The sequence below is a fragment of the Protopterus annectens genome, chromosome 2.part2 (assembly GCF_019279795.1).
Source record: "Protopterus annectens isolate FY-2018-M chromosome 2.part2, PAN1.0, whole genome shotgun sequence".
Lineage (NCBI taxonomy): Eukaryota > Metazoa > Chordata > Ceratodontiformes > Protopteridae > Protopterus > Protopterus annectens.
In genome coordinates this window covers 740,858,667-740,885,780 of record NC_056730.1, presented here as the reverse complement: position 1 = coordinate 740,885,780, position 27,114 = coordinate 740,858,667, and the positions used below count along the sequence as shown (strand labels likewise).

The 27,114-nt window shown below is 39.6% G+C and overlaps 1 protein-coding gene across 1 annotated transcript in view; it reads right to left on the bottom strand.

The window, feature by feature from the left end:
* MCTP1 (multiple C2 and transmembrane domain containing 1) overlaps nt 1-27,114 on the bottom strand; it is a 3,344,116-nt gene that overhangs the window by 2,804 nt on the left and 3,314,198 nt on the right. The window contains exon 26 of the mRNA XM_044064134.1: nt 5,420-5,517. Within this exon, the coding sequence (XP_043920069.1) occupies nt 5,420-5,517 (98 nt within the window). The remainder of the gene's footprint in view (nt 1-5,419; nt 5,518-27,114) is intronic.

The window sequence follows — 27,114 nt, the reverse complement described above, 5'->3', positions numbered from 1 at the left end:
TTTCAAACACTGTAGCTGATCATTCAAGCGCTTGAACACTTGAGAATTTGAGCACTTGAATGTAATATATGTGTGCACACACATATATATATATATATATGTATGTATGTATGTATGTATGTATATATATATATATATATATACATAAGTCACAAACAAATAAATCTAGCACTCCAATAATAGTGGTTATTGCAGGGCTTGTTGCAGCTGGATTATCAGGCCTGTAGCTTTTGTCACAGTCAGCTGAGTTTTTATGGAATAAAAGCCACTATTTGCAATTATCTGAGCCTCAATCGTTCTTTAATTGCTGTGGATACCATCCTGTGGGGCCTGATTATATTATGAAAATGGCGAATATTGTGAGTGCTGGATTTATTTGTTTGTGACGTTTATATTTATTTCCATGCATCTGTTTGGTCATGCACCTATTGATGTTGTTTGAAAAAACATTTTTTATATACATATATATATAGGTCCCCTTCAAAACATCTAAAACATATAACATCTAATTTTATAACACTGAGACCAGAACATCTAAAACCCATAACATTGAATTTCATATCTAACAGTACAAATCATATGAAAATAACATCCCCTCCACATATAATGATATATAATGACACCAAACTACCAAACACACTTTTTACTATGTTTCTGCAGGGGGTCTTGATACAGTGGGGTTAGGAAATTAAATTTTTCCCACTGTAGTGCGATCTTGGAGTTGGTATATTTAATTTACGGGGGGGGATGTGGGGGGGGGGTTTGCCCCCTACAGAAACATAGTAAAAAGTGTGTTTGGTAGTTTGGTGTCATTATATGTGGAGGGGATGTTATTTTCTTATGATTTGTAGTGTTAGATGTTATGAAATTCGATGTTGTGGGTTTTAGATGTTCTGGTCTCAATGTTATAAAATTAGATGTTATGGGTTTTAGATGTTTCAAAGTAGACCCATATATACATATATATATATATATATATATATATATATATATATATATATATATATATATATATATATATATATGTGTGTGTGTGTGTGTGTGTGTGTGTGTGTGTGTGTGTGTGTGTGTGTGTATGTGTGTGTGTGTGTGTGTGTGTGTATATATATATATATATATATATATATATATATATATATATATATATATATAAGAAACTTTTCATCTAATGGCAAAATATCTAAAAATTTAATCTAAAACATATTTAGTTTTTTTGTTAACGGGGCAAGTCCCTACACCTTCATTCACCCTCCACCTCATTAATTAAATAGGGTTTATATTATTTGAATGAAAGTTCAAAATATCGATCGCTGTAAATAGCTACAGTGCTGGACATGGAATCCAGTATTGTGGGGGGCTGTGCCCCCCCCCCGCTAATTATATATACTGACTCCGAGATCGCACTACAGTGAGGAAAGGGCGCATTTCCTGATCTTCACTGTACCGTGATCTCACAAAACAACATTGATGTCCGGCATTTTCGCTTTTTACAGCGATCGATATTTTGAACTTTCATTCAAATAATATAGATCCATTAAATATACTAACTCCATAGTTGAAGAACCCAAATGCTGAAACAAACCAAGAAGTGAAAACAAACTGGCAGATTTAGTTCCCAGAAGCACCAAACTCAAAGAACACTGTGTAATTCTGAATGTTTAATATAGAAATAAAAATAAAAAATACAACACGTAAGCGCTTTTGTTTAGACAGTGTAAACTTCATCAGGTATAATATAAAGCAAGCATTTAAATACTACACAGTTCATTCTGATTGGACACAAGGAAAACAGCTAGCAATGACAAGAAAAAGAAACATTAACCCTTCAATCTCAATTTTCTACTCTCTGATGTATATTAAAAATACTGTATGTTAAAAACATTATGTTTCAGTTAAAAATAACCAATTTTAAAGCCCTTTTCCCCTAATATTCTGATGTCTCTACTCTAAAAGAAGTTGGTCATAAATTAATATTGCATTCATCAAAACATATTCTTGCTCTTTATACTATTTTATTTCATTCAAGGGCCTTTAATTTTAAGACAGGAGTAATAGAAGTCTTGTTCATAGGTTCATAGGTTGGTACTAGGCTATCGGCCCTAAGGCCTATGCAAGCCTAGCCATAACAATTCCCTGGAAATTTTTTCCCACAATATTTACTTCTCTGGGCCCCTGTCTAGCAGGGCGACTGACATGATCCCCAGGGTGAATTTCCTATCTCCCATTCAATCATCAAGGTTCTTTTTGAAGAGGGCCAATGAGGCGCTCTGCTTGACATGTATAGGCAGTCTATTCCAGAGTATGGGGAGTCTCTGGGTCAGGAACCTATCCCCCCAGCATGTTTTGTTCATTGTGATGATAAGGTTTAGATCCTTGGAGCGTGTGGCTCTGAGGGACTGGGATTTCTTTAAGTGGAACATGTCCAACAGCTCAGGGTTTGACATGACCTTGTATGTTAAGCTGAGATCGCCTCTGAGTAGACGATATGCCACAGAGTATAGCTGGAGTTTTTTAAGACGGTCAGCATATGGCATCTGCTTTAGGCCTGTGATTCTTTTATGTCTTTAATACCAGGCCATTTATCAGCATGCAATAAAATCTGCCATCTAAGTTCTTTTAATTCTAACAATGTCCCCCAAGGTTTTTTGTTGTTGATATCTACATGGTCTATAGCCATGAACCTACAATTGTGGTTGATAAAACATAATGTTTTTAACATACAGTATTTTTAATATACATCAGAGAGTAGAAATTTGAGATTGAAGGGTTAATGTTTCTTTTTCTTTTCAATGCTAGCTGTTTTCCTTGTGTCCAATCAAAATGAACTGTGTAGTATTTAAATGCTTGCTTTATGTTATACCTTTTTCTGATGAAGTTTACACTGTCTAAACAAAAGCGCTTATGTGTTGTATTTTTTATTTATATTTTGATATTAAACACTCAGAATTACACATTGTTCTTCGTGTTTGGTGCATGTGGGAACTAAATCTGCCAGTTCGTTTTTACTTCTAACTCCATAGTTGCACAGCCATAGAAAAAGCATTACTCACCTTGAAACAGTGCTGATATACAAACTTGTGGGTGGGCATTAGCGAGGCAGAAATGATGCAGTAGGCTAATTTGCCTTGTAATCTGTACTAACCTAACACCCTAAACCACACCAGCATTCATTCTCAATAGCTTACTACACTCTTCTGTCAAATGTTATTAACCCAAATGTGCTTTAGACTAACCATGTCTAAGATCACAGTTTTAGATCCTTTCAGTTTAGACTAAATGAGTCTTAGACAAATTATGTACCCAAATATATATATACACACACACACACACACACACACACACACACACACATATATATATATATATATATATATATATATATATATATATATATATGGGTCTACTTCTAAATTTTGAACTTTCACAAGTTCGTTTCTTATGGTTGAAACCATAAGACTGAACTTGTGAAAGTTTGAACCGTTTAAATGGAGATTGCTGTACAGCGCAGAATAGTATATTTACTGTTTTCCTCGCTGTAGTGCGATCTCAGATTTGGTATATTTAATTAGCAGGTGGAGTGGGGGTGCAGGGTGGTTTGCCCACCTGCAAAAATTAAAAAAAAAGAATGTTGTTTTCAGAAGTTCGATCTTATGGTCTCAACTGTAAGAAATTCAAACTTGTGAAAGTTTGGAATTTAGACGTAGATATATATATATATATATATATATATATATATATATATATATATATGTGTGTGTGTGTGTGTGTGTGTGTGTGTGTGTGTGTGTGTGTATAGGATTCCAATGTATTTCATCTTATGTCATTTGGTCTAAGCTTAGAATTTATTCATTTGTCTAAGTAAATTCGGTCTAAATGCATTTGCTGTAAGTTTGGATATTAAGTATTACAATGATGTTTGTTTCATAGATTAATGCATTTTTTGAACATGTACATTTAGTTTTTTGATATTATTATAACTGACTGTTGGGCTAGCTCACTTACACAGCTATAGGTGTGCTAGGTGAGATCTCACACAGTGGTTACATGAGTTTGCTGTTGTCCCCACTTTTGTGTGATCTTAGAGTTGGAATATATAATTAGCTCTGAGTGTGGGGGTGAGTTTTAGATTAAAGGAGTTTGGATGTATTGAATTTAGATGAAGCGAGTTCAGATAAATCAATAAAGAACATATATATATATATATATATATATATATATATATATATATATATATATATATATATATATAAAGTATATATCTGTGGTTTACTACTGGCATTCCAAATTCGCTTCAGTCAACAATTTAGAATGTTGACCTGAAATGCTGAATCCAAAATGCCGAAAAGTAAACCAAAGTAAAAATGAATGCATCAACAACAGTGGTTTGATGTATTCCACACAGCAGGAGGTGACGTCACTCACCTCCTGCTATTCACATTAGCGCACTGTTACACTCTAAAGTCAATGGTATGCTAATTCTACTATTTTGCAGGGGGCTCCACTCCCCCCTCCACACATTAAATATACCAACTCTGAGCTCGCACTACAGTGAGTAAATGGACTAATTCTATGTTCCTCACTGAACCACGATCTCCCTGCACAATGTCGAAGCCAAATATTCGAACTACACTAGCTGTTCGCTGTAATGTAGTTGATACATTTTGGTTCGCCATTCTGCTGACTTGAAAACTACAATTCGACCACATGGTGGTCGAGTGATGCAGTTTCAAGATTTTCAGTGTAAACCTTGTAAACCTATATAAATATATATATATATATATATATATGTGTGTGTGTGTGTGTGTGTGTGTGTGTGTGTGTATATATACACATATATTTACACACACACACACACACACACACACACACACACACACACACACACACACACACACACACACACACACACACACACACACACACACACTCACACCTATGTTTGTGTGTTGCGTGTGAGGTGCAAAACTGCAGTGTTATATGGCTATCATGACAGTACTGCATTGTCTCAAATTAGTTCATGACCATATTAGCAACCCAACTACTTGTTCAAAACTGTTAATGCTGCTTCAGCCTTCAAAGGGCCCTCAAGCTTCACACGCACCTTCTCCAACTGGGAACAAGCAGGGGTGGGAAGTGTCAAGTCCCCACTAATGCTAACAGAAAAAATAGTGCACACCAAAACTTGTATTGAACTAAACTGTCAGATACTCTTAAGTAACAGAGCTGAAAGTTTTTTTTTTTCACAGTGTACATGGTGTTTGAATAGCTTTAACTTCTAAAGACTAATTCTAACTTAATGCCTGTCATACCAATATAAACACAAACTTGCCTCCTGAAATGTTAAAGCTTTAGAAATCCCCCACATAGTGACATTTTGACCCAGCGCAGCAGTCTTACCTAAAAGGATATGAATACGTACCACTTGTACATCTGAAGGGACTCGGGACAGGAAATCCAGTACTTCATTGTTATCAATTGCATATGGGCTCCTCAGTTTCTTGGTGAATTTATTAATGCCTAGAAAAGGCCATAATTCAGAAAGTTATTTGACATACAAGTGTTTGTCAGCTTTCTTTTTTATTAGTATTATCTTTCTTAGTACATGTTGTCAGACCATTCTAAATCACATACTCCAGTTAAGTATTATCTGTAATTGAAGTACACAACCAAATAAAAATGTTTTTTTTTTAATCTATGATATTTCAAGCACACATAAATGTTTGCAGCCTCAAGTCAGCTTGCATTTTTTCTTAGTTATGGACAGCAGTACTTTTGGCACAGTAAACAAGTATGAATTTACAAGTAATACATGATTTAGACTCCTATTTTCAACACATGAAACATGAATTAAATAATATTCTAGCTATATGTACATGGGCAGAAGAGACACAGATCTTGTAAGTTAAAAGAATAAACCATGATGACTAAACTACATTTAACACACGATGGAGCTATTTTTACATCTTCCAGTTGTATATGATGTGGTTTCGTGGAAAAAATAGATATTTATTTATTTGACATTTGTTTACTGGGAAAATCTGACTGGGCCAGAAAGTGCATATTTTCAGCGGTGGACCAGGGAGAAAAGCTTCACAATCACAACAGTTCTAAAATCAAGCAGAGATATTTTAAATCAGAAACTATCATGTTACATTGAGCTCGCTGAATATGTGTCCCAGACAGGTATGTCGCTAGCCTTAAGCAGCATCCTACCATCACCCAGAATGATGCCTCACTACAAACAGAAAATTATTGACTTTAACAATTGGCTTAGTTTCTGGTGTCATTCCAAAGGGATCCAGTACCTGACAGCCTGGGAGGACATGATTAACATACCATGATGCTTTGCCAGAGATGGCCTTCATCTGACTCTCCTGGGCTTCAGGCTTCTGGGAAAGGCTCTTGCCTCCCCCATAGTGCCTTTTTTAGGCAATGTCATGAGCACGAAATTACTGATGTGAAAAATTCTTCTAAACAAAATTTAAAGGTCATGCTGCTAAACGCTAGGAGTCTTAGCATGAAACTGCACACATTGCAAGCATTCCTTGTCCTGGAGGATGCTGACGTTTGTGCAGTCACTGAAACCTGGTTCAAAGCTGCAGAAAACATCCCAGCCTTACTAGGTTATTCATCCTAGCATAGGTTCAGACCCCAAACAGAGGGCTACAAAGCCAAAGGAGGTGGCGTTTCAATATTTATCAAAGACATACACACCTCCAGGCTGGTCAAACAGTATGACGCACAGGAGACACGCCAAGTGCAGTTAACTGTTGACAAAAACACCTATTCAAATCATAGCTAGCTACAGACCCAACACCTATTCAAATCATAGCTAGCTACAGACCCCGAACCATGATTCAGGATGCCCACTCCACCTATCTGGACTTATTTGAATCCATCAAGATTCAGCCCTCTACCCTGATCCTGCGTGACTTTAACTACACAACCATAGAGTGGAAGACCTATTCTAGCCCAAACAGGAATGCCCAGAGATTCCTCAACTTCATCAATGCCAATGCACTGGATCAGCTGGTTGACACCCCCACAAAAGGTGAAAATATCCTGGACCTGGTACTAACCAACATGAGTAGCCACTGTAGCACTCCTACAGTGTCATCCTCCTTGGTAAGATCTGACCATAAAGCAATCACTTTTGAAGTCACCATCTCCCGTGACCCCCCCCCCCCCCCAATGTCAGGTTCACAAAAAAAAAAACTTTTCCAAAGCTGATTACAATCTCCTGAGAACAGGTACCCCCCCAATGTCAGGTTCAAACAAAAAAACTTTTCCAAAGCTGATTACAATCTCCTGAGAACAGGTATAAGAAGCTTCACAGCCACCATCCCTTCAGTTGGAAGTAGCACTAATGTCAAGATTACACTTAAAAACTATATGAGCACCTACATAGCTGCATGGACTCATCAGTACCTGACAGGACCATCTTCCTCAAGGAAGAGTAAACATGTCTGCTGGACAGCAGCAATAAACAAACTCTAAAATAAAAGTAAAAAAATGCTGTTCAGGACCAAGAAGGAGCAGGTGCCAAGTTGGAAACAATCTCCCCTTTGTCTGAACAAGCAAATAAGGTCACTGGTGAAATCCTCTATGGCTAACTTTGAGTCCATACTGGCCACATCCCACTAAGGACAGTCATAAGACCTTCTTCACATACATCCGCCATCTCAAAGGAAACACCAAATCTAATCTGAACTGGTGGTCAAGAACACTAAATACACAAAAGCTGCAGATATAGCCAACCTGCTGGCAGACAGGTTAATTGAAAACTTAACCCCCCCGTCCCCCCATCAGTAAACCAGGACATCCCCAGCACCTGCCCCCACCTCTCTTCACTGGGGAGAAGGTCTTTAATGCCCTCTCAAAGGCAAAACATACAGTCTCCATGGGACTTGACAACATCCCTAGCTGTGTCCTACATGAAGTTAGGCATGACCTCTCAGCTCCATTAGGCACCCTATTCAACCAAAGCCTGAGCACTGGCTTCGTCCCAGCCAAATGGTGGACAGCCACTGTCATCCCTCTAAACAAAGGTGGAACATTCACTGACCCAGGCAATTATAGGCCCATCAGCCTAACTAGGCTGATCTGCAAGGCCATGGAACGCATTATCATGGATCTTATAAACAAGGACATTGCCAACCTCCAAACGTTTGACCCCACACAGTCTGGTTTTGTCAAAGAGAGATATTGCCTGTTAAACTTGGTCAACTTCTTCAAAGCATTCACCAAAGCCATGGACGAGGGAAGATGGTGCACACTGCCTACCTTGACCTAGCCAAAGCCCTCGACACTACTCCCCACTCAGGCATAATAGATAAACTCTGCCAGCTAGGCATCAACCTGTATGTTACCAGATGGGTAGCTAACTGGCTCATTGATAGAACCCACTCAGTCAAAACAGGGGAAGCCACCTCTAGTAGCAGACCCATAACAAGCGGTGTACCCCAAGGATTGGTTCTGGGACCTCTACTGTTTGGGATATACTTTTTTGAGGTGCAAGTCAAAACCAGTGTTGTGTGTGGCTGACCATGTCTGCAGATGTCTGCAAGCTAGGTGCTGTCTTAAATTCCCATAGTGATGTGAACATCTTTCAAGAGGGCCTTACCCAAACTAATGACTGGTGCCAGAGGCATGGCCTCAAACTGAATGTCAAGAAATGCATCATTATCCCCTTTGGGGAAAAAGCTGTCCCCACTAATTATCACATTAGTAACAACATACCAAGAATGCAATCAGTCATGAGGGATTTGGGCACCCAGATTGATAGCAACCTGACTTTTGACCACCATGTTGCCTCCATTGTACAGAAGGCTTTCTACATGGCCCACCTCATCAGTAAGGGTATTTCATCTGGGAACATGGAGGTCATAACATCCCTGTACTCCTCCCTTATTAGACCCATTATCGAGTACAATGCTCCCTCGGCATGTACCTTGCCAAGTACATGCAGCAGCTGGAGAGACCACAGAGGTTCTGACCAGGAAAATCCAATTGCTCAAACACCTATCCTATATAGACAGGCTAAAAGCCCTGTCCCTCTACTCAGTCTCATAAGACTGTTCAGAGGTGACCTGTATCTGGCATACAAGGCCATCTCAGACCCAACCTTGATGGAGTTGTTACACATCTGTAAGTCAAACTCCACTCACACAACCCACATGCAAGGCCTCAATCTGGTCTGTGACATTAACAGAACTTGTTGGCGGGATAGATTTGTGTCCCAAACCCCCCCCATCTGTGGAATAGACTCTGTCTCCATGTCAAGCAGAGTACCACACTAGCTCTCTTTAAGAGGAACCTAGACGACTGGATGGGAAGCAGAAAATACACCCCTGGGATCCCTCCTGTGTCCCTGCTGGACAGGGGAAACAGGTGCTGACTTTGTGGGAACATGGGCAAAATTCTTGGCTAGGCTTATAAGGGCCTCCGGGCCAATAGCCTAGTATCATCCTATGAAATGAAAAAAAGTTGGCAAAACCACGGTATAGTCCACTAAAACCAGATTTATTGTGTAAGCGCTTTCATGCACATGAATCCGTGCACTTCTTCAGACACCATATTCATTGCATGCTGTATTTGTAACCCTTCGTTGTATTTGGAGTAATATCCCTTTTTTTACCAATTAAGGACTTAATTGTTTTCAATCATGTTTAATTGTTTGATTATATATGCTGCATTTGTAATGAATATGGTGTCTGAAGAAGTGCACGGATTCATGTGCATGAAAGCGCTTACACAGTAAATCTGGTTTTAGTGGACTATACCGTGGTTTTGCCAACATTTTTTCGTTTCCTAGTTTTGGTTTGGTTTTTAGTTTTTATCATCCTATGAACATTATAAAAACAGCAAGTACAGATTTTTTTCAATCACATAGTATCATTGTACATTACAAAACAGTAAGTACAGATATTTTAAGTCACAAAGTATGTTACAGTAGAAACATAAGAGTGAAAGAATGCTGTAATGAGAAAAACATAGAACATATATTTCATAGCAAAGTGCAATGAAAATAACACGAGTGGAAGAGAATATGTGAGGATAAATTCAACAGTCATATTATTTGTTACATAGATTAGTATGAGGTAAATGAGACCTGAAACAATTCTAATAAGATATTTAAAGAAATGCCAGAGATTCCATGATTACAGACAGCGAGGTAAAACTGAGTGAGGTTTTAGTATGAGAGAGTTGTTCATATTCGTATACGACTCAGCACAGCTCCTCGTGGTGTCCTGCAGAGTTCTACAAGCAGCAGAGAGTGAAAGAGTGACTTTCCTTTGATTTATAAGTATTTTTCTGGATTTCTTTTTTGACTGCTGTATTTCGACTGTATTTCGCCTAAAAGCATTTTCATATTACTAAACTAGCTCTGCAAGTTGATCTACTGTATTTGTGTTTGCTTCTGAACTGTTTGCACTTTAAAAAGTTTGTTTTTTGCTTAATTTAACTGTTAGGCTAACACACTCAAGTGCGCTAGCCGATTTAAAGCATTTACTGTTTGTTACTGTATCTTTTTGTCTGTTTGAAACAAAAAAAAATCCTGGTTTTCCCGCCTTTACTGAACTAGAATAGTCCAGTCTTCAGATTTTGCTGATCCCTGGGCTGTGTATTAGTTCCTGTGTTGTCCATATCCTTATTTGGATAAGAGGAAGCTTCTTTGTTCACCAGTGGGAGTGGGGAGCACTGAGCAGCCTATTTGTCCCTAAAGGAGTGGTTCCAGCCCAGCAACTTGTAGTTTATTGGCCGTTTTGAGCCATTTCCTAGCTCTTTTCAACCCCCTGCTATAAAGCCCGTTTTAGTGCGCTTTTGTGCTTGTATACAACTCAGCACAGCTCCTCGTGGAGTCCTGCAGAGTTCTACAAGCAGCAGAGAGTGAAAGAGTGACTTTCCTTTGATTTATAAGTATTTTTCTGGCTTTCTTTTTTGACTGCTGTATTTCGACTGTATTTCGCCTAAAAACATTTTCATATTACTAAACTAGCTCTGCAAGTTGATCTACCGTATTTGTGTTTGATTCTGAACTGTTTGCACTTTAAAAAGTTTGTTTTTTGCTTAATGTAACTGTTAGGCTAACACACTCAAGTGCGCTATCCGATTTAAAGCATTTACTGTTTGTTACTGTATCTTTTTGTCTGTTTGAAACAAAAAAACAAAAAAAACCCCCCAAAAAATCCTGGTTTTCCCGCCTTTACTGAGCTAGAATAGTCCAGACTTCAGATTTTGCTGATCCCTGGGCTGTGTCATAGTTCCTGTGTTGTCCATATCCTTATTTGGATAAGAGGAAGCTTCTTTGTTCATCAGTGGGAGTGGGGAGCACTGAGCAGCCTATTTCTCCCTAAAGGAGTGGTTCCAGCCCAGCAACTTGTAGTTTATTGGCTGTTTTGGGCCATTTCCTAGCTCTTTTCAACCCCCTGCTATAAAGCCCGTTTTAGCGCGCTTTTGTGCTTGTATACAACTCAGCATAGCTCCTCGTGGTGTCCTGCAGAGTTCTACAAGCAGCAGAGAGTGAAAGAGTGACTTTCCTTTGATTTATAAGTATTTTTCTGGCTTTCTTTTTTGACTGCTGTATTTCGACTGTATTTTGCCTAAAAGCATTTTCATATTACTAAACTAGCTCTGCAAGTTGATCTACCGTATTTGTGTTTGCTTCTGAACTGTTTGCACTTTAAAAAGTTTGTTTTTTGCTTAATTTAACTGTTAGGCTAACACACTCAAGTGCGCTATCTGATTTAAAGCATTTACTGTTTGTTACTGTATCTTTTTGTCTGTTTGAAACAAAAAACCAAAAAAAAAACCAAAAAAAAATCCTGGTTTTCCCGCCTTTACTGAACTAGAATAGTCCAGTCTTCAGATTTTGCTGATCCCTGGGCTGTGTCATAGTTCCTGTGTTGTCCATATCCTTATTTGGATAAGAGGAAGCTTCTTTGTTCACCAGTGGGAGTGGGGAGCACTGAGCAGCCTATTTGTCCCTAAAGGAGTGGTTCCAGCCCAGCAACTTGTAGTTTATTGGCCGTTTTGAGCCATTTCCTAGCTCTTTTCAACCCCCTGCTATAAAGCCCGTTTTAGCGCACTTTTGTGCTTGTATACGACTCAGCACAGCTCCTCGTGGAGCCCTGCAGAGTTCTACAAGCAGCAGAGAGTGAAAGAGTGACTTTCCTTTGATTTATAAGTATTTTTCTGGCTTTCTTTTTTGTCTGATGTATTTCGACTGTATTTCGCCTAAAAGCATTTTCATATTACTAAACTAGCTCTGCAAGTTGATCTACCGTATTTGTGTTTGCTTCTGAACTGTTTGCACTTTAAAAAGTTTGTTTTTTGCTTAATTTAACTGTTAGGCTAACACACTCAAGTGCGCTATCCGATTTAAAGCATTTACTGTTTGTTACTGTATCTTTTTGTCTGTTTGAAACAAAAAAACAAAAAAACCCCCCCAAAAAATCCTGGTTTTCCCGCCTTTACTGAACTAGAATAGTCCAGACTTCAGATTTTGCTGATCCCTGGGCTGTGTCATAGTTCCTGTGTTGTCCATATCCTTATTTGGATAAGAGGAAGCTTCTTTGTTCACCAGTGGGAGTGGGGAGCACTGAGCAGCCTATTTGTCCCTAAAGGAGTGGTTCCAGCCCAGCAACTTGTAGTTTATTGGCTGTTTTGGGCCATTTCCTATCTCTTTTCAACCCCCTGCTATAAAGCCCGTTTTAGCGTGCTTTTGTGCTTGTATACGACTCAGCACAGCTCCTCGTGGTGTCCTGCAGAGTTCTACAAGCAGCAGAGAGTGAAAGAGTGACTTTCCTTTGATTTATAAGTATTTTTCTGGCTTTCTTTTCTGACTGCTGTATTTCGACTGTATTTCGCCTAAAAGCATTTTCATATTACTAAACTAGCTCTGCAAGTTGATCTACTGTATTTGTGTTTGCTTCTGAACTGTTTGCACTTTAAAAAGTTTGTTTTTTGCTTAATTTGACTGTTAGGCTAACACACTCAAGTGCGCTAGCCGATTTAAAGCATTTACTGTTTGTTACTGTATCTTTTTGTCTGTTTGAAACAAAAAAACGAAAAAAAACAAAAAAAGTCCTGGTTTTCCCGCCTTTACTGAACTACAATAGTCCAGTCTTCAGATTTTGCTGATCCCTGGGCTGTGTCATAGTTCCTGTGTTGTCCATATCCTTATTTGGATAAGAGGAAGCTTCTTTGTTCACCAGTGGGAGTGGGGAGCACTGAGCAGCCTATTTGTCCCTAAAGGAGTGGTTCCAGCCCAGCAACTTGTAGTTTATTGGCTGTTTTGGGCCATTTCCTAGCTCTTTTCAACCCCCTGCTATAAAGCCCGTTTTAGTGCGCTTTTGTGCTTGTATACAACTCAGCATAGCTCCTCGTGGTGTCCTGCAGAGTTCTATAAGCAGCAGAGAGTGAAAGAGTGACTTTCCTTTGATTTATAAGTATTTTTCTGGCTTTCTTTTTTGACTGCTGTATTTTGACTGTATTTCGCCTAAAAGCATTTTCATATTACTAAACTAGCTCTGCAAGTTGATCTACTGTATTTGTGTTTGCTTCTGAACTGTTTGCACTTTAAAAAGTTTGTATTTTGCTTAATTTAACTGTTAGGCTAACACACTCAAGTGCGCTAGCTGATTTAAAGCATTTACTGTTTGTTACTGTATCTTTTTGTCTGTTTGAAACAAAAAAACAAAAAAACCCCAAAAAAAATCCTGGTTTTCCCGCCTTTACTGAACTAGAATAGTCCAGTCTTCAGATTTTGCTGATCCCTGGGCTGTGTCATAGTTCCTGTGTTGTCCATATCCTTATTTGGATAAGAGGAAGCTTCTTTGTTCACCAGTGGGAGTGGGGAGCACTGAGCAGCCTATTTGTCCCTAAAGGAGTGGTTCCAGCCCAGCAACTTGTAGTTTATTGGCTGTTTTGGGCCATTTCCTAGCTCTTTTCAACCCCCTGCTCTAAAGCCCGCTTTAGTGCGCTTTTGCGAGCTTTTGCGCGAATTTGCGCAAAGTTGCTCATAGAGCAGCATCGGGCAGCGCCGGTTAATCAAGTTTAAACTATTTCTGGCTCCGCAAAGTCTGCTCTTCAATTTTTCCCTTAGAACTGCTCTACTTGCAATCTAAACAGTCTATTCTCTATCTGAAAAGCCCAGCACTTGCTCCTAAAGCATATTTATACAGGTAAAGCACTCTTAAACAAAAAGAAATTACTTCATTCACCTAAATCCCCTTGAGTACCCATTTCCCTATAGGTCCTTTCTGACTCAGTTACACAGCAATCCTTTACACTATTCTGCCATGTCGAAGGGTCAGTTGCTGGCGTCCTCTCCTGTTCAGCTGGTGAATCTGGGAATCTTGAGGCAATGTTACAATTGCCTCATGTACACAGACAACCCTCTCCTCCTCCCAACAAATACAAATATATGTGAGAGATGCGACTACATAGCCAAACTGGAGGCTGAGCTCTCTCAACTCAGTACAGGCAAAACCAATTAGGAGGAGAAGGTAACCACGCACACCACAAACCCAGTCTCACATAGACCTATCACAACTGCAAACCAAACACATAAACACACAAAAACATACTTGGAGGCTCTGATTAAAAATCTACGAAAACAACAGAGGCCTCCAAAACAGACACCCAAGCGACCACTACCTCAAGACATAGCACATGCAACACATAGTTCACAAAGTCAGTGTGCAAAACAGTCACAGCCCTTAAGGCCAAACAACATGCCAGATACACTTGTAATAGGTGACTCCATAGTCAGACACACTGAAGTCCCACTCACCAGACTGAACAAGGAAAAGGTTACAGTAAGCTGCCTGTCAGGTGCTAGAATCCACCACATAACACAAGCACTCAGGTCACTCCAAAGCAAGTACAAATATGACTCAGTCATTGTCCATGCCGGTGTGAATGACCTGAGACGTACCTCCCTGGACTACATGAAAAGAGACATAGAGGAGCTCTCTGATTATGTAGCCCAGGCCGGTATGACCCTGAGCAGCATCTTACCCTCACCAAGAATGATGCCACAGTACAAAGACAAAATGATCAGCTTTAACAATTGGCTTAATTACTGGTGTCATTCTAAGGGGATCCAATGTCTGTCTGCTTGGGATGACATGCTTGACAAGCCACGCTGCTTTGCAAGGGATGGCTTGCACCTGTCACCCCTGGGCTTCCGGATATTGGCCAAGGCTCTTGCCACCCCCATAGTGCCTTTTTTAGGCAAGGCTCAAAAGACAAACCCACCTCCCTAGAAAACACAAGTGAAAAAAAAACTAAGGGTAATGCTGCTCAATGCCAGAAGTCTAAACCTCAAGATGCACACTCTCGAAGCCCTCCTCAGTATGGAGAACATTGATGTCTGTGCAGTGACTGAAACCTGGATCAAGGCTCCTGAGAGCACCCCAGCGCTACCAGGTTTTACCTCATATCATGCTTTCCGGCCCCAAAAACTTGGACCGAACCACAAAAGGAGGGGGAGTATCCATATTCATCAAAGATACCCACACCTCCAGGTTAGTGGAAACACACGAAGCATCGGAGACCATCCAGGTGCAACTAACCATAGGCAAAACTGCCCTACAGGTTGTAGCATGCTACAGACCACCCTCTCAAACTCAGGAACCCCACTCAGCCTTCCTGAAGACACTGGAGAGTATGAATGTCTCTCCAAATACCATCATATTGGGAGACTTCAACTACCCAAACATAGACTGGGAACATTACTCAAGCCCCAACACCCTAGCCCAAAGGTTCCTAAAATTCATAAACTCAAATGCGATGGAACAACTAGTCACCACTCCCACAAGAGGAGATAATATACTAGACCTGATCATCACAAACATGGGGACAAAATGCTCCACACTGGAAGTATACCCCTCATTGGTGAGATCAGACCATAAATTAATCTCACTGGAAATCCACATCCCGCCCCCACCCCCTGCACAAAAGACCACAGTGAAGAACTTCTCAAAAGCCGACTTCACACTTCTTAAGACTGAAGTGGTATCCTTCAAGGCCCCTGGGCCAGTGGAAACCACAACCCACACCGCTGAATCCTTTATAAATGCCTTCTACGGGCACCTTTAAGAATGCATGGATCATGCAATCCCTAATAAAACCAAGACCCATTCCTCCAAAGGCAGGCGCCCTGTCTGGTGGACCCCAGCCATTAACAAACTTTACAACAGGAGGAGGAAGCTACTACATGACAGAGCAAAATCCCTAAAAGGGAAGGCATCTCTGATCAGTACTAGCAGAAAACTACGATCACTCATAAAATCATCCAAGGCCAACTTTGAGAGAAAAATCGCAAAAGACAATTACAAGGCCTTCTTTAGCTATGTTAGAAGCCTGGGTGGAAACTCCCGGATATGCTCAGAGTTAGTCCAAAATGACACAAAATACACTGAACCCACAGACATTGCCAACATTCTGGCAGACAGGTTCAGTGCAAATTTCTCTGCTCCCTCACCCCCAAAAGGAGAAATATCTATCCCAGCAGAGTGTAGCCTCCCTAACATCTCAGATGCCCAGGTGAGAGCCGTCCTCTCCAAAGCTAAAAACACAGCATCAATGGGACCGCACGGTGTCCCGGGCTGCGTGCTACATGAACTCCAAGAGGAACTAAACCCGCACATAAGGCTGCTGTTTAATCTTAGCCTTACTACAGTTAAGTCAAGTCAAGTCAAAATTTATTTATATAGCACCTTACAAGCAATAAATGCCACCAAAGTGCTTTACAAAACAGTAATGAAAACAATAAATAACATATAACATAAAATATAACTAAAAATAACAATAACATAAAACAAACAACATTAAAAATCATTTTACCTCATTAAAGGCCAATTCATAAAAATAAGTTTTAAGGTTTTGCTTAAAAATTGTCACAGAAGAAGACTGCCGAATATATAATGGAAGCTCATTCCAAAGTTTTGGAGCTGCGACAGAAAAAGCTCTATCACCCCTCATCTTTAATCGTGCCCGGGGAGCCACAAGTAGGGACAAATCTTCTGACCGAAGTGTCCGATTGGGAACATAAGCATGGAGCATATCTGCCAAATATACCGGCGCTAAACCATTTAAAGCTTTAAATGCCAATAACAAAATTTTAAAATGAACCCAGAAAACAACAGGTAACCAATGCAATGCCGCCAATACAGGCATTACATGGTCAAACTTTCGTTTGCCCTCCAAGAATTTCCCAGCTGCATTTTGAACAAGCTGCAAATGGGCTAAAGCACCTTGACTCACTCCAAATAAAATAGAATTACAATAATCAAGGCGTGAAGTAATAAATGCATGTACAACAATTTCCAAATCACCTTTGGACAAGAATGGTTTTACCTTAGCCAACCGCCTTAATTGATAAAAAGAAGATGACACTACCCCGTTTATATGTCCCCTAAAGCAAAGATCTTTATCCATCTTCACTCCCAGATTTACAACAGAATCCTTCAAATAAGAAGTTAATACACCACAATCCACCATAGAAAAATCAGCATAACGACTAGGACTAAAAAGTACTGCTTCTGTCTTCCCTTCATTCAAACTCAAAAAATTTTCTGCCATCCATAGCTTAACCTCACACAAACAATCCATCACTTTTGAAATTGAGCAACCATCAGCCTCATCCAAAGGCAAATACAATTGACAATCATCAGCATACAAATGAAAATCAATACCATATTTACGCATTATATCGCCCAAAGGCAAAATATAAACAGAAAACAATAAAGGTCCCAATATTGAACCCTGCGGAACACCCCAAGGAAGATGAACAGAATTGGATGTAAACCCACCCATCTGAACATACACCATTCTATCCAGCAGATAAGATCGAAACCAGTTCAAAGCCACACCTGTAATCCCCACATAATGCTCAAGACGATACAGCAATATTTCATGATCTACTGTATTAAAAGCAGCTGTTAAATCTAACAAAACAAGCAGTACAAATTTTCCACTATCAGTAATAAGAAAAACATCATTTAACACCTTTAACAAAGCTGTCTCCGTTCTATGCATAGGTTTAAAACCAGATTGAAAATTTTCCAAAAAATTATTTTTATTCAGGAAATCTAACAATTGGCCATAGACGCACCTCTCCATCACTTTACTTAAAAAAGGAAGCTTAGAGATTGGCCTAAAATTAGACAATACAGATGCATCAAGCCCAGGTTTCTTTAATAGTGGACGAATGATTGCTCTTTTGAAGTCAACAGGCACAACCCCAGAAACCAAACTGGTATTAATTATTTCCAATAAAACCGAAGCTACTATTGGAAACTCATCCATCAAAACTCTTGGGGGTAAAATATCCTCAGGAGAACCACTAAGCTTAACTTCAGACATTAATTTGGTTAAATCAGCTGAAGTTATTGGCTGAAAAACACACAATTTTTCTGAAACAGACAAAAAATTATCCGGCAAGAGCATACAGATACAGCTAATCTCAACTTGAGAACCTTATCCAAAAAAAATTTTAAAAACTCATTACACACTGTGGTTGAACCCTGTACTGGAAAATAATCTTGTGCATTAAGAACAGAATCAATTACACCATACAAAACCCGCGGGTTTTGAGAATTGGCATTAACAAGATTAGAATATGTTCTCTTTGCAGATAATACAGCAGCCTGATAAACCTTCCAACTTTCCCAAAAGGCAATTAGGAACACATGAAGCCTGCTCTTTTTCCATTTCCTTTCACATCTCCTGCATTCCCTCCTTGCAGCTCTAGTAGTGTCCGTTGACCACCAGTTTATCACTGAACCTTTCTTCTTCATACGTAATGGTGCAACAATATCCAGAATATCTTTACAAGTCTTATTAAAATAATTTAACAGACTGCCAGATGAAGAATATTCTGGAAAACAAGTCAACACCTCACTAAATAAAGATGAAAACTTCACTGAAGTGTCTTGACTAAAAGAACGACAAAACTTTACTGGTGCAACAGATTTAACAGCATTCATAGTCAGTATAACGTTGAATAAAATAGGCTTATGATCCGAAAACACAGCATCTTGAATAGTCATATTTGTCACATTGAATCCAAGTGATAGTACAAGATCCAATGTATGACCACTTTCCTGAGTGGCCCCACTAACAAACTGATTTAAGCCAAAAGAATTCATCAAGTCGTTAAACTCCGAAACAAGTGGCTTTCCCGGACAGCATACATGAATATTAAAGTCTCTGAGTAACATAATCTGATCATATTTCAAAACATATTCAGCTAGAAACTCAGAAAACTCTTGAATAAAATTCTTATCATATTTCGGAGGCCTATAGATCACTGCACAAAAAAACGGACTTGAATGTCCAAGTTCAAACAAGCACAACTCAAAGCTGCTGAAAATAGAGGTGGGATAAAGTTGTTTAATTTGTAAATTTGCTTTACAAACTACTGCCAGTCCACCACCACGCAGAGATGGTCTTGGTACATTAATGAAAGCACAATCAGCTGGTACCAACTCATTCACTGCACTCCATTCACCAGATGTCAACCAGGACTCAGTTAAACAAAACACATCCAAAATATGTGTCTTAAGAAATTCTTTTAAAATAAAAGTTTTGTTAACCACTGACCTGGCATTCACCAGACCCCATTTCAAATTCAAAACCTCAGGCTCCACAATGTCCAAAGCTTTAGGCACTGCTCGCAAATTTTCTAAGACAGCCCCTCTCCGACAATACTGCTGATAATGTACGTGAAAAACACGATCCCCCATAGAGGAAACAATGACAGGAATACTCTATAAGCCCACACAATCCAGCATCTCCCAATCCATCAAGGGCCGAGTAAACATCCGTTTTTCCGTCTTCAAACGACCAGAGAAAGGAGTCACCAAAGCCTTTAACTTAAACAGCCAGCCTCCTTGACAGCCTCGCCTTCTACGCTTCCTCAACTTTCTCCTAGAAGAAGAGAAGAACCATGGCACTGTTCCGCTATACTCCAGAAAACAATCCAGGTAAGTAGGGGGTATATTGCAGCATCCATTCACTGAGAACGGCAAATCCAAAAGTCTAACTGAAGAACCAATGTCCAAAAGCGCTTGACGATCGTACGCTAGCGCTAAACCAGCATTTTGCACATCGCACACAACAAGCGGACAAAAACAAAAAACAACAAACGGAGCTAGCAAACGGCAAGCCAACCACACCGGCGCCATATTGAAGGAGTAAATCAAGCCTGAAAATGGGGACTACAGGATACGTACCCAAAGAGTGGCGTACAGCAACAGTGGTCCCACTCCACAAAGGCGGTGCTTCTACGGACCCTGGAAATTACCGCCCCATAAGCTTGACAAGCCTGGTCTGCAAAGCTATGGAAAGGATCATTATGGAACTCATAAACAAAGACATTGGGGACATACAGACATTGGATCCTACTCAATTTGGCTTTGTCAAGGGCAGATCCTGCCTTTTGAACTTGGTCGACTTTTTTGAAACAGTCACTAAGGCCATTGATGAGGGTAAGGCAGTTCACACAGCCTACCTTGACCTTGCAAAAGCCTTCGACACAATACCCCACTTGGGCATCATAGACAAACTCACCAGCTTAAATGTAAACCCATATGTCACAAGATGGGTTGCAAACTGGCTCAAGGACAGAACCCACAAGGTCAGAATTGCTGGAGCCATGTCAGACTCTAAGCCAGTCACAAGCAGTGTCCCACAGGGCTCAGTCCTGGGACCCCTCTTGATCGGCATTTATTTTTCCAAGGTGCAAGCAAACATAGGAGGATTGTGGCTGACAAAGTTCACAGATGACTGCAAACTGGGTGCCATAATTGATACTCCAGCGGACACAAGCATCCTTCAGAGAGGCCTCATAGAAACGGATAATTGGTGCCAGAGCCATGGCCTTAAACTGAATGCCAAAAAATGTATAGTCATACCCTTTGGGAAAAACAAGGTACCCACAAATTACCACATAGGTGGTAATCCATTAAGTATGGAAGAGGTAATCAGGGACCTAGGCACCCAAGTTGACAGTAACCTCTCATTTGACACTCACATTGCCAAGGTGGTTAGGAAGACCTTTTATATTGCCCACCTTATCATGAAGGGATTCACATCTAGATCAAGAGAGGTCATTGTGCCCCTGTACTCTTCTCTTATCAGGCCCATGATTGAGTACAATGCCCCATTTGGGATGTATCTTACCCGATACCTGCAGCAGTTGGAAAGACCCCAAAAGTTCCTCACCAAGAGGATAAAGGGTCCCAAACATATGTCATATGCTGCCCGGCTGAAGAAACTCCAGCTCTATTCAGTCACATACCGCCTACTCAGAGGTGATCTATGCCTGACGTACAAGGCCATGTCCAATCCGGAATTAATGGACATGCTCCACCTCAGAAAATCCAAATCCATCAGAGCCACGAGAGCAAGAGATTCGAACCTCAACACAGAAATAAATAGGACGTGCTAGAGGGACAGATTCATAACCCAGAGGCTCTCTACACTCTGGAACAGAATCCCAGTCCATGTTAGGCAGAGCCCCTCACTAACTCTCTTCAAGAGAAATCTTGACGAGTGGATGGGAGATCGTAGGTTTACCCCGGGGGTCATCTCTGTGTCACTACTAGACAGAGGCACAGCAAACTAAACCCTAAATGGGTGTAGTATTCTCATCCCAAGGGGTGGCGAAAGCCACACACACTCTGGCTAGGCTTATAAATGCCCTAGGGCAGATAGCCTAGTACGAACCTATGAACCTATGAACCTATTATGGTCATAGAAGGAAGAAGGATGGAGAGAAGGGGGTTATAAGAAGAGTGCAGGGTAAGGTGTCTTCAGGTAGCTTAGGTGAGTAGGGAGGAAAGAGGTAAGGAAAGGTCTGCAGAGGTGAATTAAATAAGGTTAGGTAGTGGGGAAAACAAAAGGAGTGGAGTAGGAGGTTGGAGAGGGTAGTGAAATGTGATATAATTTGAAGGGGGTGAGTAAAATATAGTGAGTAAGTTCAGCCAGGATATATGTATAGTAATGTATATATGTATGTATAAATACCTATATATATATATATATATATATATATATATATATATATATATGTGTGTGTGTGTGTGTGTGTGTGTGTGTGTGTGTGTGTGTGTGTGTTTATATGAGATTATCTAAGCCTTCAATGATGTGTCTAATAATGAGTTATGAATCGATGAAAAAACATTGGACTTAGCAAAATTCTGGAATGAGTGATAAGATGGATTCTGTTGTGGAGGCATACCTCTCAACCACTTAATGCAAGAAAACTGGAAAAAGCCTAAAATAAAGGGGGGGGGGCAAAGGCCTAAAAATAGGAAAAGATTTTAAATAACACTCATCAGCTTAGCTGTTAGAATAACAGGAATTGTGTTCGCATACCTTTTCTGAGGGATATGAAGTCTGAAACTCAAACACATGTCATTATTTGTTCATTATTTAGCGACTTCAATCCTCTGTGATTTGCTAGAAAACCACAGATTATATGACGAACAGACAAAATATTTGAGGCAAAAATCTGGTCATTCTGCAAAAATCAGTACAGTTGAAAGGTATGTGGAGGAGTTTGTGTCTCTATTACTTTACACTGCTGATAGTTGTGTATGTGTATGTATATAATATATATATATATATATATATATATATATATATATATATATATATATATATATATATATATATATATATATATAGATATATATCTCAGTTTTGGAGTTGTTATTTATTTATTTGACATTTGTTAACTGGGTTGGTCTAACTGAGGCAAAAGCCCATTTTCAGTGGAGACCAGAGGAGAAAAGCTCCAGTATAATAAAAGCAAAAATAAACAATAAGAGGCTTGTGACATGATGTAAATACAATGAAATACAAAACTGAAACATAACTTAAGAGATATGTTATTACATAGCATGGATGAAATACAAAATTGAAACAAATGTTTACATAGATTGTAGCAGAGTATGAAACATACAATTTTAGTAAAGGTTGATATTAGTATTAGTAATGTTGTTTCACTGTACTTGGTTTTCTAGTTTGTTTCTCAGCTGGATGTGCTTTCTGTGTGGAATCTACATGTCCTTCTTGTATATGCATGAGTTTTTTTGGGGGGGGGGTCCTTTCTCTCACATCCCAAAGTCATGCCCTTGGTTTTGTGTGTGTGTGTCATTTTTAGATTTAGTGTGACTGCTTTGTGTCCATGATGTGTCAGGGTAGATTTGCTGTGATTCTAATTTAATTGAATTTAGTGATGTATCAGAATGACTGAATATATTTACACAAACTCCCACACATGTATGTGTGTGCATATGTGTATGTATATATATATATATATATATATATATATATATATATATATATATATATATATACAGAGAGAGAGAGAACATTCAAGTAGACGGTGTACAATGTAACTGAAGCTACAGATAAAGACATGCTGGAGTTTCAATGAGGAGTTAAAATTTGTAATGCAAAAAATGGTTCTTGTAAAAGTAAAAATCAGGAGCCATGCTGTAGGTGTGGATGCAACTCACATCCTTCTAAGAGTGGATTTAAATGTGTGGAGTACAGGCAATGCCAGAAGATGAGTTTGTTCTAACGGTAAGTTAAACAGTAAAATGTGTCACACTGAAAAAATGTGCTCAATGCTGTAGACGTCTCTGACACTGACAATGAAGATATACAGGCCAGTCAAGATTTATTTAGCAAAAATGGGGCAGATAAGCATGTCATTTGGTTTACATGAGAGATAAATGGCTATGTAATAAAAATGGAGATAGACACAGGGTCTTTAGTAATGCCTCAGAATGACTATAATGCTCTTTTCATCAAGAAAAGCTGAACCATTCATCTGTTCTTCTCAAACCATACACTGGTGAAAAAGTTACACCTCTTGGAGTGCTATCTGTGACAGCAGAGTGTAATGGTTAAAGGGATGTGTTAGGTACACAGGAACAACACTAGGAAAGCAGTCACAAGGAAAATGCCTAGTCAGATACACCTGTATGGGATCAGTAGTAGTTAAGGAAGCTGAAAGATGACTGGAAAGAGGCACACAGCCATCACGGATGTGTGATGTATGGCAATCTGATGAAAAACTTGAACTGATACTGAGAGATTCTGCCACTGTATTTAAAAGTAGCATTACTGCTACTTCAACACATGAAGGATAAAATTGCACATAAGTAAAATGTATCGTCAAATTGTTCAAGGCACATACAGTACGTTATATTATCTGTCCATGTTGCAAAGGAGTTGTACTGGCTAGAAACGGACAGGATACCTTTGAGAGTAGACTGGATTCCATAGATAACTCCAGAAATTCCAGTAGTAAAGAAAACTGTCAAGGTCAAACTTTGTGGGGGCTTCAATGTCACAATGTCTCCCGTACTGCATGATGAACAGAATTCTTTATTATGAACTGAAGGCATTTTTTGCCAGCGTGACGGATGTGTATTGCTTTTCAAAGCTGGACTTGGCTGATGCATACCTCCAGGTGGAAATGAAAGAAGACTAAAGGGTGTTCCTAATGATGAATACAGTCAAAGGCTTTAACATTAGAACAGATGATGTTTGGGTAACTTCTGCCCCAGCTATCTGGTAAACACTTGATGGATCACATTCTTCAGTGTCCAGTACAGTGTTACTTTGTTCCCTGATATGTGATCTGCTATTATCATCTATCTCAGACTGATGTGTAGTCATTTTAATTGTTAATAACTTAAGAACTTTAAAACTTCCAGTTGAGGAAGAACCAACCCGAGGCCATGGATTCCTTTTAAAATACAACTTTATTTCTTCAACATGCAGCAAGCAGAGGAGCGCAGTCAAATCGAGCAGTTCAGTTCTTAAAAAGTAATTTAGCAATCAGCAAAACATACAAGTGTGATCCGTCCATTTCTTTTCCATTGAGCGCGTTTGTTCTTTAGACTATACGTAATCGAACTTCATCAGAATGGTTTTAAGTAAAGTACTGCAATTTCTTACATTTATATTGTCTGAGAATGTAACTGTGAAGGGTGGGTGTGTACTTTGAAGGAATGTGTTGTGTTGACACCTCCTATCTAATCCATCTCAGCATACTTTTAATGCTAATGTGGCCATTAAGCCCTGGCTCCTTTTCTGCATGGAGCAAGATTTGCCATTTTAACTCTTTAATTTCCAGTATTGGGTTGGGATCTCCAAAAAAGATGTTCACCTGTTCAATGGCAGAAAATCTGTAGTGTCTGTGTGTGGGCTAGGCTCTGCTATGTTTGGCTAGAGCATTTCTCTCGTCTTGTGATCCTATGGTCTGAAAGTGTTCCCTGATCCCATCCTTAAGTTTTCTTGTTTTCCCTGTGTAATAGGCCTCACAGTGTGTGCAGATACCTATGTACACTATATTGGTAGATTGACACTTACAGTGGCACCGAATTTGGATTCTGTGCTTTGGGGTTTTCAGAACAACTATATCTGTGGCCAGTACCTTTTGACACCAGTTGCAGTGCCTGCATTGGCCCATGCCTGGGGGTATAGAGGGGTTCTGCCCAATCTGTGTAGTGGTTTCAAGGGTGTTGTCCACATACAGCATTCCTGAGGACATCTCACAAGTCCTTATGCAACTGGAGAATTCGGTGGGCAAAGCACAAAGCCTACTCCAGACATTTCAAATAAGCCAAAGAGGCAACAGAAGAACAAACGACCAAGCCATAGGCCAAGGAAATACCCCACCACCAACCCCCAGAACAAATGATTGTTAGAGTGTATTTAACAGTGAATAAAGGTTGAAAGTAATTCTGTTACAAATGTTGTTGTTGTTCCTTCAGTTTTTCCGGTTAGGGGTCACCACAGTGGAACTCCGATCCGCTAATGATTGGCAGTAGATTTTCATGGTGCCGAGGTGCCAGCTCAATGCCCAACCTTCAAAGAAGGCACGCCCATTTACACATGTCTTTCGAATGCCACTCGACTGCGGGGAGGACATGCAGACTCCACACAGAAGGCGCTCCAGCTGAGAATCGAACGGGAGAACCTCTTGCTGTGAGGCGACAATGCTACCATTGCATCACCGTGGCTGCTATGAAACAGAAATAAGGTATAAAATAAAGCTTGCTTAAATGTAGAAATAGAGTTTAGCAATATGTGATTAGCATCCATACAAAATGACTGCGGCTTGAAAAATAAGGAATCTGCTTAATGGACATGTTTTCTTACAGACTCAGCAAAAATGTAAAAAAATATGAATGAGTGCATTTCACACTGTCACCAAGAAAGCTGACCTCTTACAGACTTGGCAAGTATGTAAAAAACTGGATGTATGCATTTCACATTGTCAGTAAGAAAGCTAACCTGCTTCTGAAAAGAATGGACAGCAGAAAAACAATCTGTATGTGTTTCTATCATATGACTCTGTTAAGCAAGGAAGTTTGAATGGATAAAGACAATACCAGCATTATTTCTCATCCACGATAAAAACATATTTTTCTGCAAACACCAGCAAACAGATGTTCTCATACAATGTCCAAAATAGAGTACCACGGAAAAAAACAGGATGTAAAACTACTATAAAGAGACTATAGCAGATAACATTGTTAGAGATATTTTTTGTATTGTATCTCTCATATCATCCATGCTGTTTGAGAAGTAAAGTAGAACAGTACCTGAAGCTGCAACAGTAGTTCGTGTGATTTGTTATAAAAAGTTGTTTTATTCGTTCCTGTTTTTAAAGTGACAGAGTTTTAGGTGCTGCATCAGTGTACACTCTGCAAGTTTCTCTGGGCAACAGATTGTGAATGCAATTATAACTAAACTTTGATTTCAGCAGAACCCACCCAGCAAGACTGAGTGTCTTAAGAAGACTTCAGATCCATCACAGTAAGCAGCACCTTATCATTAATTTTTCAGTGGCGATCCAGCCAGGTGACAAACCTAGAATGGGTTTAGAGTACCTAGTAGACTGACACGTATGAGTAGCAAACAGTCTGTGTAGATATATACTGTATAGGACACATTGTAAAGTAACAAGTTCAAAAGTTGTAATTTTATTACTAATTGTAGTTTTATCACTGGTTCGTGGACCATCATTTTATCAGTACTAGTATTGGTTACCCCAGTTAGAGGAAAATTATA